The 10,543-nt window shown below is 44.7% G+C and overlaps 1 protein-coding gene across 1 annotated transcript in view; it reads right to left on the reverse strand.

Moving 5' to 3' along the window:
* Positions 1-7,545, reverse strand: part of dgkza (diacylglycerol kinase, zeta a) — a 149,979-nt gene extending 142,434 nt beyond the window's left edge. Inside the window, exons 1-2 of the mRNA XM_033615708.2 lie at positions 7,142-7,545; positions 6,867-6,979 (exon numbers count right to left, since the gene is read on the reverse strand). Of these exons, the coding sequence (XP_033471599.2) occupies positions 6,867-6,979; positions 7,142-7,264 (236 nt within the window). The 5' untranslated portion in view covers positions 7,265-7,545. The remainder of the gene's footprint in view (positions 1-6,866; positions 6,980-7,141) is intronic.
* Between the last annotated feature and the right edge of the window lie 2,998 nt (positions 7,546-10,543).

Here is a 10,543-nt window from a genome sequence, read left to right on the forward strand (position 1 = left end):
TTGATCAGCTAGCAGCAGCGAAAGCGATCATCATGTCACAGCACGTCCAACAGCATGTCTCTGAGGTACTCACACCTCCAAGCACAGCCACTGCCTCCTGCATATTCAACGACACATTAAGCAAATCACTGATCCTGCTAAAAACAGGCTGGGAATTGGGATCAGATAAGAGTGTCTGTAGCATCAGATGACAGCACAGAGTAGGGAGGTCATGCAGAAAGTTGAAACCAGTGGTGTTTATGTCATAGAGATAATGATCTAAAACTGCAAGTTGGCCAGAATTTTCGACAAATGTCACAATGTTCCTCTGAAGCTACTGGTTCTTCAAGTTTCTCTGCTTTAAAGGGGTAGTTTGATTTTTTTTTCAGTGGGGTTGTATGGGGTACTTATCCATAGTCAGTGTATTACATACAGTAGATACCAGTCAACACACCCCCAGTTTGGAAAAGCAGGCTGGAGTCCGACATGGAAGCTTAGCAATGTACTGCTGTGGATGGGGTCCAGCAACAAAACATATTTTAGCCACCTAAAACAATCAATAACTGTTAATAACCACTTTACCTTGCCATCAGACAGTGATTTTTGATGAGGAATTGAAGCCGTTATATCGCTCTCTTCAAAGCCAGACTCCATTGAAAAAAACAGTAATTTAACGTCACTGAACACAGGAGCTGCTGGTCTATTACTGCTTCAAAATGGTGGGTTGTTTGTTTAACTCTGTGACTTTGGCATTTTAAAGGGTTAGTTTGGAGTCACCAAAGTCACACATTTACACAAACAAACTAACTAATCAGAGCAACAGCAGACCAGCAGCTCACATGTTCAACGAGATAAAAATTACTGCGTTTGTCAATGGAGTCTGGTGGCTTTGACGAGAGCATAAATAACGGCGTTAGTTCCCTGTCGAAAAGGGCTGTCTAATGGCAAGGTAAAGCATATTCTACATATAGCATACACTAAAACTGTTACTGATTTTTTTAGGTGGCTAAAATATGTTTTGTTGCTGGACCCCATCCACAGCAATACATTGCTTAGCTTCTGCATCTGGACACCTGCCTGCTTCTCCAAACTGGAGGAGTGCTGACTGACATCTACTGTGTGTAATACACTGACTATGGATAAGTAACTCATACAACCCCACTTCAAAAATTCTGAACTATCCCTTTAAGGTTGTGGCGACCCCTGCTGATATTTTCTATAATACCTCCAACTTCCTGATAAACATACAGTATGTTACCTGGTCTGGAAAAAAGGCAGTTCCCACAAGATAATGTACGCACACCCACACATACACACAGTGTGGCAGTGCCACAGACACAGACACTGACAGTTACATAACTCCTGTGGTGAGTCAGGAGAATTGACAGCCGGACCAGCCTGCCCCACCCCCACCACTAACACACAAACAGCACGCACACACAATCCCATCTGGATTACTGATTATACTAAATTATGCTGAGATTATGTCTCATGCTGGCAGTGACATAAGAAGCTGGCTGATGAACAGCTTCGCCATGTCTCACTATCTGGCCTCGTGCACGGTGACAGAAAACATCCGCCCTTACTGAAATGTTACACCTGAAACCAAACACCAGCGGCGACGTTTAAAAGAGTGAAGCACAAAACACTAATTAAACATCTGAGGTAGAGCAGGAGGAGATCAGTACACATTATGTAAGATCACATTCAGTGCTTGGCATGCATTCATCTTCAGTATCAAATAGGCTTTTCACAAATACACTTTCCAGGTATTAAAAGTGTCTTTTATTGTTTTTATTATAGCCTGCGGCTAGAGGCCAGACTCAAAATCCCACGCTGTTTTTATAATGTTATTCTAGAAAGCACGAATCAACCACATTTTCTTTAATATCATTTTGCCTCTTCCTCTCAACTGTACAGAGACGACATTAAAAAAGAGTAACTGCCATGTTACAGCCAGCGTGAGGTATAATCTCCGAACCCTGCTGCTAGATCCACTGGTTAAACTGAGATTTAATGTGAGCACGGAGAAACTTTTCCAACTCCAGCAGAGAAATGTGAAAACACACTGTGCGTACATCATTCTGTACAATGGAGGAGCAAGATAAAAAACATATTTTTGACGGGAGGAGAAAGTTTGCCTACGGTGCAGAATCTGCCACCAGTGTCTTTTGTCGTGTTCTTGTTGGGCACGTTGCAAGCCTGGGAAGAACTGCTTAACAGATTTAAAGGCATAGTTCGGATTTTTTGAAGTAGGGTTGTATGAGTTCCTGATCAATAGTCAGTGTATTACATACAGTAGATTTAAGTCGGCACTCCTCCAGTTTGGAGAAGCAGGCAGGTGTCCTGACACAGAGGCTAAGCAATGTACTGCTGTGGATGGGGGCCAGCAACAAAACATATTTTAGCCACCTAAAAAAAATCAATAGCAGTTTAAGTGTATGCTATATTTAGAGTATTTTCACTGCTTTACCTTGCCATTAGACAGCACTTTTTCGACAGGGAACTAACGCCGTTATTTATGTTTTTGTGAAAGCCACCAGACTCCATTGACAAAAACAGCAATTTTAGCTTGCTGATCACAGGAGCTGCTGCTCTACCGCTGCCTCCATAAGTTAGTTAGTTTGTGTTATTGTGTGACTTCGGTGAATCCAAATTAACCCTTTTAAATGCCAGAGTCACAGAATAACACAAACAACCTACCATATTGAGGCAGCAGTAGACCAGCAGTTCCTGTGTTCAGTGACGTTAAATTACTGTTTTTCTCAATGGAGTCTGGCTTTAAAAAAGCGATAAAACGGCTTTAATTCTCCATCAAAAATCACTGTCTGATAGCAAGGTAAAGCGGTGAAATATTGTCGATATAACATAACTCATGTTCTCTTCAAAGCCACTTTTCAAATTTTATAAAAGGATTAGTAGGTAGCAGATTACTCTGTCACCATATGAAGCCCTTTAAAAGCAATCAGGGAGTTTTGCTGTGTTGTTTTCACCAGGTAATGGACACGTTTCCAAACTGACTGAGAAACTGAAGTGGAATCCTTATAGCTCAGTCGCGGATCCTAGCCAAATACTTTCAACTCCTCTCACCACAACAGTTAATTTCCCAGCAGCCCCTGTGATGAAATCAGTTGGTCTGGCAGCCAGTTGAAGGATATAATCTGAAATAGATTTAACCAACTGTTCCTGCTGTATGTTTTCAGGACACTTTGACCTTACATCCCACTGTATTGGCAGTGTTAATGGTGTTGCCGCTGCTTTCTCCATGAATGAAACATTGGCCTGTCTGTTGCCTTAGAAACAGTTGGCGTGTGATAGTCTCTAATCTGATTGTAAGCCCTCCTCCTCCTCCTCCTCCTCCTCCTCCTCTGTAAACAGGCCTCTGCCTCAATAGCTGTCCCCTTGCTGCTCCAGGCAAACCCTACTGAGCTTGGATGTTTTATGATTCCTTGTTGTCACAGACATACAAACCTTCAATGAATACACACAGAGACTGAATTATTTAGAGAGTAACTCAACACCAAGATGGACAGCTTTGTTTCAGCGACTTCTTTTGTTGAATGTTTGAAGTTTGTTGCCCCTCTGTCGACATTCAGCCTTTCAGAGAACACCTCTGCCAAGTATGGGCCCAATAAAGTTATATTTATCGACAAAAACAAATCACACCAAAAGGTCCAACTTGTTGTTTCTGGAACTTCCAGCCACATCATGTTGTCTTCGTCAACAAACAGAGCTGCACAGCTGACATGGAGTTGGTTTAGTTGATATGGGTAAAGAAGTCTACCCAAGGGAAGGAACTAAAATAAAGGGGGATTTTTATGTTGGCATATGTAAGGTTCAGCAGAAACTGGTGGATTGCCCTCTCCGGGTTTGGGGAGAGTTACTGCCTTAAGCAAGGGAGTTCAAGTATCTCGGGGTCTTGTTCATGAGTGAGGGTAGAATGGAGCGTGAGATGGATCAGCAATTTGGTGCCGTGTCTGCATCGATGCAGGCGCTGCGCCGGTCCATCGTGGTGAAGAGAGAGCTGAGCCAGAAGGCAAAGCTTTCGATTTACTGGTCCATCTATATCCCAACCCTCACCCATGGTCATGGCTCTGAGTGGTAAACGAAAGAATGAGGTCATGGATACAAGTGGCCGAAATGAGTTTCCTCCGTGGGGTGTCTGGGCTCAGCCTTAGAGATGGGGTGAGGAGCTCGGACATCCAGAGGGAGCTCGGAGTAGAGCAGCTGCTCCTTCACGTCGAAAGGGGTCAGTTGAGGTGGTTCGGGCATTTGATCAGGATCCTCCAAGGCGCCTCCCACTGGAGGTGTTCCAGGCACATCCCACTGGTAGGAGGCCCCGGGGCAGACCCAGAACATACTTATCCCATCTGGCCTGGGAACACCTTGGGGTCCCTCAGGAGGAGCTGGAAAGCGTTGCTGGGGAGAGGGACGTCTGGGGTGCTTTGCTCAGCCTGCTGCCCCCGCAACCCAGCTCCAGATAAGCAGATGAAAATGGATGGATGGATATGTAAGGTTTAACGTACATACAATCAGCACAGTTTCAAGGTGAACACCCAAGATTAGTGTCACCAATTCAATATCTGACCAAGTCTCCCCTTCTGTTCCTGAGATATGACATTGCATAATGGCCAGAAAATTGTTTTATGCAGAACATTATGATGTCACAGTGAAGTTGACCTTTGACTTTTTGGATATTAAATGTCATCACTTCACTATTTTATCCTATTAGACATGTGTGTAGTTTTGTCATAATTAGCATATGAATTCATGAGTTATGGCCAAAAACATATTTTGTAAGATCACACTGACCTTGACCTTTGACCACCAACCACAAAATTCTAATCAGTTTATTCTTGAGATATCATGTTCACAAGGATGAGACGAGGTGACATAGACTTGACCTTTGACCACCAAAATCGAATCAGTTCATCGTCAAGTCCAAGTGGAAGTCTGTGCCAAATTTAAAGAAATTCCCTTGAGGTGTTCTTTAGATATCGTGTTCACAAGGATGGGACAAACGGACAGACAACCTGTACACACAATGCCTCCGGCCACAGCTATTACCAGCACAGAGGCATAAAAACACCCAAGTATCAACGACAAACAACACTGGTGGCCTGCTGGGTTTAGAGGCAGAGCGTACACAGTGACATTTTAAACTGAATGGTGAGTGTTTGCAGTCACACTGTTTTTTTTCTTTGCTAGTTGAACAATGTGCAGTCTGAATAATAATAATAATAATAATAATAATAATAGGGATTGTTTGTCATGGTGGGTTACATATGCAGACAGACTGCATAGCTGGTGGAATATAACTGTATTTTCAAAAAAGTTAACCACTCCGTAGGTGTTTCAAGGACAAAGACGTTGCAGTGCACCACTTCAAGTACTGAGCACCAAAGACAGAGACAAAACCAAGACAACATCATGAATACTCCTGATGTCAAACCTTTAAGCTGCATTTGAGGGAGCAGTTTGTTATTGCAGTAAATATGCCTATCTGCCACCTGACTGAGAAGATGTCATGCTTTCAAATAAAAGCAACAGTAAAGGATCAAAACAGTTAAAAGATTTTCGTTAAAACACTGAATCAGAAATTTGATTTAATCCTGAATACTTCAAGAAAGAATCTAAACATTTGTTGGAAAAGTCGATCAACAAAATGTGGGACACATGGCCATTAAAATGGACTTGGACTTTGTGGGTACTTTAGTGACGCATCACCCCCAACACTGGTCATAAGGTGTGACGAACAAAACCCAGCGACTGCAAATGTCATTACATCCACACAACATTAAATCCTAATCTCATTAGACATTTAAAATATAATTTTCCCTATTTTCATTCCAACTGAAATTTAACATCTGTCCAACGTAAGACTCCATTGTCTTTCTGACATCATACTGACGTCCAGTGGCAACTACATCAGTTTGGCAACTACATCAGTTTGGAGTAAAGGAATCAAATACTTATATTTGGTTAACACTAACTGTCTGATACCTGGACAGTTTAATGTGTATCTGTATATACATGTGTTTAGTGATTCATTGTTTTTCAAATAGACTGGTTGTTTGGTCCTTAAAAACGCAAATCCACAGCTTTAATTTAAAGAAGTACATTGATTGTAAGTCAGAAAACATTTACTAGGAACAAACCTTTTTGAGTTTAGGGGAGTCCAGTGGGATAGAACCCAGTGTTATTCAGATACCTTGAGGTGAGAGGTCAAGGGACCCCTTATGAAATGGTCATGTCGGTTGTTCCCTCACCGAAATATAGCCTGCGCCTCATCAGTTCAATCACCTGCTGTAACCTAAGTGTGTCTGACCCTTTCTCTTCTGTTTGTCTCAGTTCTCAAGACTCTACCCCCGAAACCCTGTTGTTTTCCTTTCTTCTTCCTCAGCAAGAGAGCCAAGTGGGTCACAACGAGATGGTCCCAGATATGAGCCCTGGGGGATTACGAAGCATGGAGCTCATTGAGACGCCAGCCCCTCGGCTTCATAACCACGACTCCATCCAGCTCCAACTCTTCATCCCCTTCCTCGACCAATAAATCTACCTTTACAGTATCCCCTTACAAGTAAGCTATAGTCAACAATTGGATATGTACAAAAATGGATGTTGGATGATGTTTGTGTCAGGAAGTGTTACAGAGCTTAAGGTCTGATCTCAGGGATGGACCTGATCTTAACCTTTTCACTTTGAATACACACACAAACATGTGACACAGCACCTTTAACAGTTATTTTTCCCACAAACACAGACACAGCACCATGTGACCTCCAGTAACAAGTCAGGGAAGGGCTAGAGTGCAGCATTCAGGTCGAACAGGTTAGCAGGAAGTGGGTCGCATTCCACTTTTTTTTGTGTTGTTTGGTGCTCCCTACCTGTAGGACACCTGCTTCCTGAGGGTCAGCTGGAGAAACTCTGCCTCCATCTGGGACACTGACAGCTGTCCCTCATCTTCCTCTGCCCCCTCCATGCCGTGCTCCCCAGGTACCTGAAGGAAACAGCCACACACATTTTGGTGGTCCACTGAGAATACTGAATTATTTTCTGATTATACGTGAGTTCTGGTAGTGCTGGGTGAAAGTAGGAAAGAGGAAGCACCCAGTTTTACAGGCCAGTAAACACCCACCCCCCCCCACACACACACACACACCTGACAGCTGCAGGGCTCCAGCGTGCTCCTGGAGCTTCCCTCCGCAGCGAACACGTCCTCCTCCTCGGCTACGTCCTCCAGCCCGGGCCGCTCCACCACCGGAGCAGCGGAGCCTCTCATCATCCCTGCGGTGTCTCTGTCCCGCTTTGTTTAACGACTACCGGCGCTGAAATGCAGTAATAATATCCTCCTCGGCGGACCCAGCTGCTTCCTGCTGTGCTGCTGTGCTTTTACAAGTTACTATTTTGGTACGCATGTAAATGAGGCTGCGTTTGTGTCGCGCGCTCTGTTGGAGAGCAGATAGTTGCGTCGGTGTGTCCGGTGAGTGAGGACAGACGAGGACTGGAAAGTTGAAGCGGTGTCCTGCTCCGTCCTTCATCTACATGTTGCAGGAAATCAGCTGTGAGCTCGCGCTGTGTGTCTCTCTCTCTTTCGCTCTGTGCCTCCCTCCTCCTCTCCCTCCCTCGTCATCTATTGAACAATACAAGCAGCCTATTAATAACCAGGACGGACGTGGGTACAAAATTACACATTAAGATCTTGTTTGATAGGATTGCATTATATTGCAAGGTGCCCTCTGATAATGCAAAATGTAATCTGACAGTATAGGTGTCCAGTAGGTCATCCTTCATTAAAGGGCGGTCTGTTGTGGTGAAGAGGGAGCTGAGCCTGGGCCATCTCTGTCCCAACCCTCACCCATGGTCATGAGCTCTGGGTAGTGCCCGAAAGAATGAGATCGTGGACACAAGTGGCTGAAATGAGTTTCCTCCGTGGGGTGTCTGGGCTCAGCCTTAGAGATAGGGTAAGGAGTTCGGACATCCGGAGGGAGCTGAGCCTGGTCCATCTACGTCCCAACCCTCACCCATGGTCATGAGCTCTGGGTAGTGACCGAAAGAATGAGATCGTGGACACAAGTGGCCGAAATGAGTTTCCTCCGTGGGGTGTCTGGGCTCAGCCTTAGCGATCGGGTAAGGAGTTCGGACATCTGGAGGGAGGTGAGCCTGGTCCATCTATGTCCCAACCCTCACCTATGGTCATGAGCTCTGGGTAGTGACCGAAAGGCTGAAATGAGTTTCCTCTGTGGGGTGTCTGGGCTCAGCCTTAGAGATAGGGTGAGGAGTTTGGACATCCGGGGGGAGCTCGGAGTATAGCTGCTGCTCCTTCATGTCAAAAGGGGTCAGTTGAGGTGGTTCGGACATATGATCAGGATGTCTCCTGGGCGCCTCCTGTTAGAGGTGTTCCGGGCAAGTCCCACTGGTAGGCGGCCCCGGGGCAGACCCAGAACACACTGGAGGGATTATATATCTCATCTGGCCTGGGGACACCTTGGGGTCCCCCAGGAGGAGCTGGAAAGAGTTGCTGGGGAGAGGGACGTCTTGGGTGCTTTGCTCAGCCTGCTGCCCCCATGACTCGGCCCTGGATAGGCAGATGATAATGGGTGGATGGATGGACATTAAATAATGATTTACACACCATTTATCATCTGGAATACAGATGCAAAGCAGAGATCTCTAACAGAGGAGGAAGACTTCCGGAGGACCAGACGCCATCCTGAGGAGGCTGGGGTCCTTCACAGAGCCGTGCACAGACATTTTGCAGGGCAGGTGCTCTGTTATCCTGTTTGTTTCATGTTATTCGTTCATGTTTAATCTGCTTCCTGTTTTATTTTGTAGATTCTCTCCTCACGTGTCGTGTCTGGTTTTACTTCCTGTCTTTGTGGGTTTTCCCGCCTGTTTTCTGCCACACCTGTCTCGTTAGTCCCTCCCTGTTCCCAGAGTCTTCCCATCACACCTGGGAATGTATTCACAAACACTCTGAGAACACATTTAGTCAGGAGTCCTAGCTTAGGAGTTATTTAGGAAAGTTCTCAGAGCAACTCTGAGCAAGGAAGGGACAGAAACTTTTACTTTGGGAGAAGTGTGGTGGACGCCGTTGCTAGGTGTGATGCTTTCTTTGAACAGATGTGATTGGTTGTCAGAGATGCACCCTTTTGTGAGCCTGCAAGGTGTGGACACCCAGTGGAAATGAGATGAACTGCTGTCTGTGAAAGTGTGTGTGTTTACCTTTGTTCTTTGTTAGTTCGTCTGTGTTACTCCTGTGTTGACTCCTGTGCTCACCCCCATGTTCTTGGTGTCATTACCTGCTCCGTTTCCTGCCTGGTGTTCTGTTTGGATTTTGGATTTGAGTTCATCATATTATCCTGGATCCTGAATAAATAAAATAATAAACCAACCAGTCAGTCTACGATCCAAACTTTAAAGTAGGACTGTGTTCAGTTGCAACAATCAGGCTAAGTTTGTTCTGCTCTCCTCTCCTCATTCTCACATCCTGTCCTTTGCTCTCCTTTTCTCAATTTGTCCTCCACCTCTCCTCATTCTCTTCCAAGTCAGTTGTAAATATAATAAACATATCCCAGAGAAGACGCATGCAGCTTCGCCCTCCTCCTCTGTGCTCTTTACACACTGCAGCCCCAAACTGCATGTCATTTTTGTTTAAATTAATTATCAGAGCCGATGTGCGGGGGGCATAAACTTTAATTCAAATTGAGTTTTGGTTTAATTTCACAATAGGGACAAACAATGAAAAGGCTTCGGGCAAACACTATATCACCTGGCCGTCTATAAAGACAGATACGAGACGTAATGGGGCGTTCAATTTGCTGCCACAAGGGAAGCTGAAGATGGCGCGGCAGGGGCTCCACTCACATGCAGCTGTCCAGCATACAACACATTTTTGATTGAGAATTGATGCCATGGGCCAAATTTAAAAATGAGGTGGACAAGATGAGGACAGCACTAACAATAACTGGTTAAATAAGACACAGACACACACGGAGTCTTTGCAGAATTTCACAGATTTTTATTTTGCGTCACTGCTGCAAACAGTTTAAAAAAATAGGAACAGGACTGATGTCTTGAACTGCCTATATTTACGCCCCTGCCTTTTTCTTAAGTCTCTTATCTTAGAGCTATGATGTGGTCAGCAGCTGAGAGGAACACGGAGATCTTTTAGTTCACCTTGGGCTGGCAGTCATAAGTGGAGTGTGTATGAAGGGCTGCATGCTGAGGCAATCAGGAGTCCTATTCTTGTACTTCAGCACAGTAAACACGAGTCGCATCTGATGGCAGCGAAACTCCAGCAGGGTGCAGTGTGGAGTTATACACAGATCCAGGTGGGATGATGGTGGTAAATGCATGCATACAAATGTACACTCACATATATGATTACATTACTTAATATCCATTTATATCCATTGGCCACATGCAAGCTTTACTTTTCTTTTTATACCTGTCATTAAACACATTAAAAACACTGAACAGCTTGCATTGCATATATATAACATACATACATACATAACATACAGTAACATGTAGACACATTAATGGTTGAGTGATAAATAAA

This window comes from Epinephelus lanceolatus, chromosome 24, assembly GCF_041903045.1.
Source record: "Epinephelus lanceolatus isolate andai-2023 chromosome 24, ASM4190304v1, whole genome shotgun sequence".
Taxonomy (NCBI): domain Eukaryota; kingdom Metazoa; phylum Chordata; class Actinopteri; order Perciformes; family Serranidae; genus Epinephelus; species Epinephelus lanceolatus.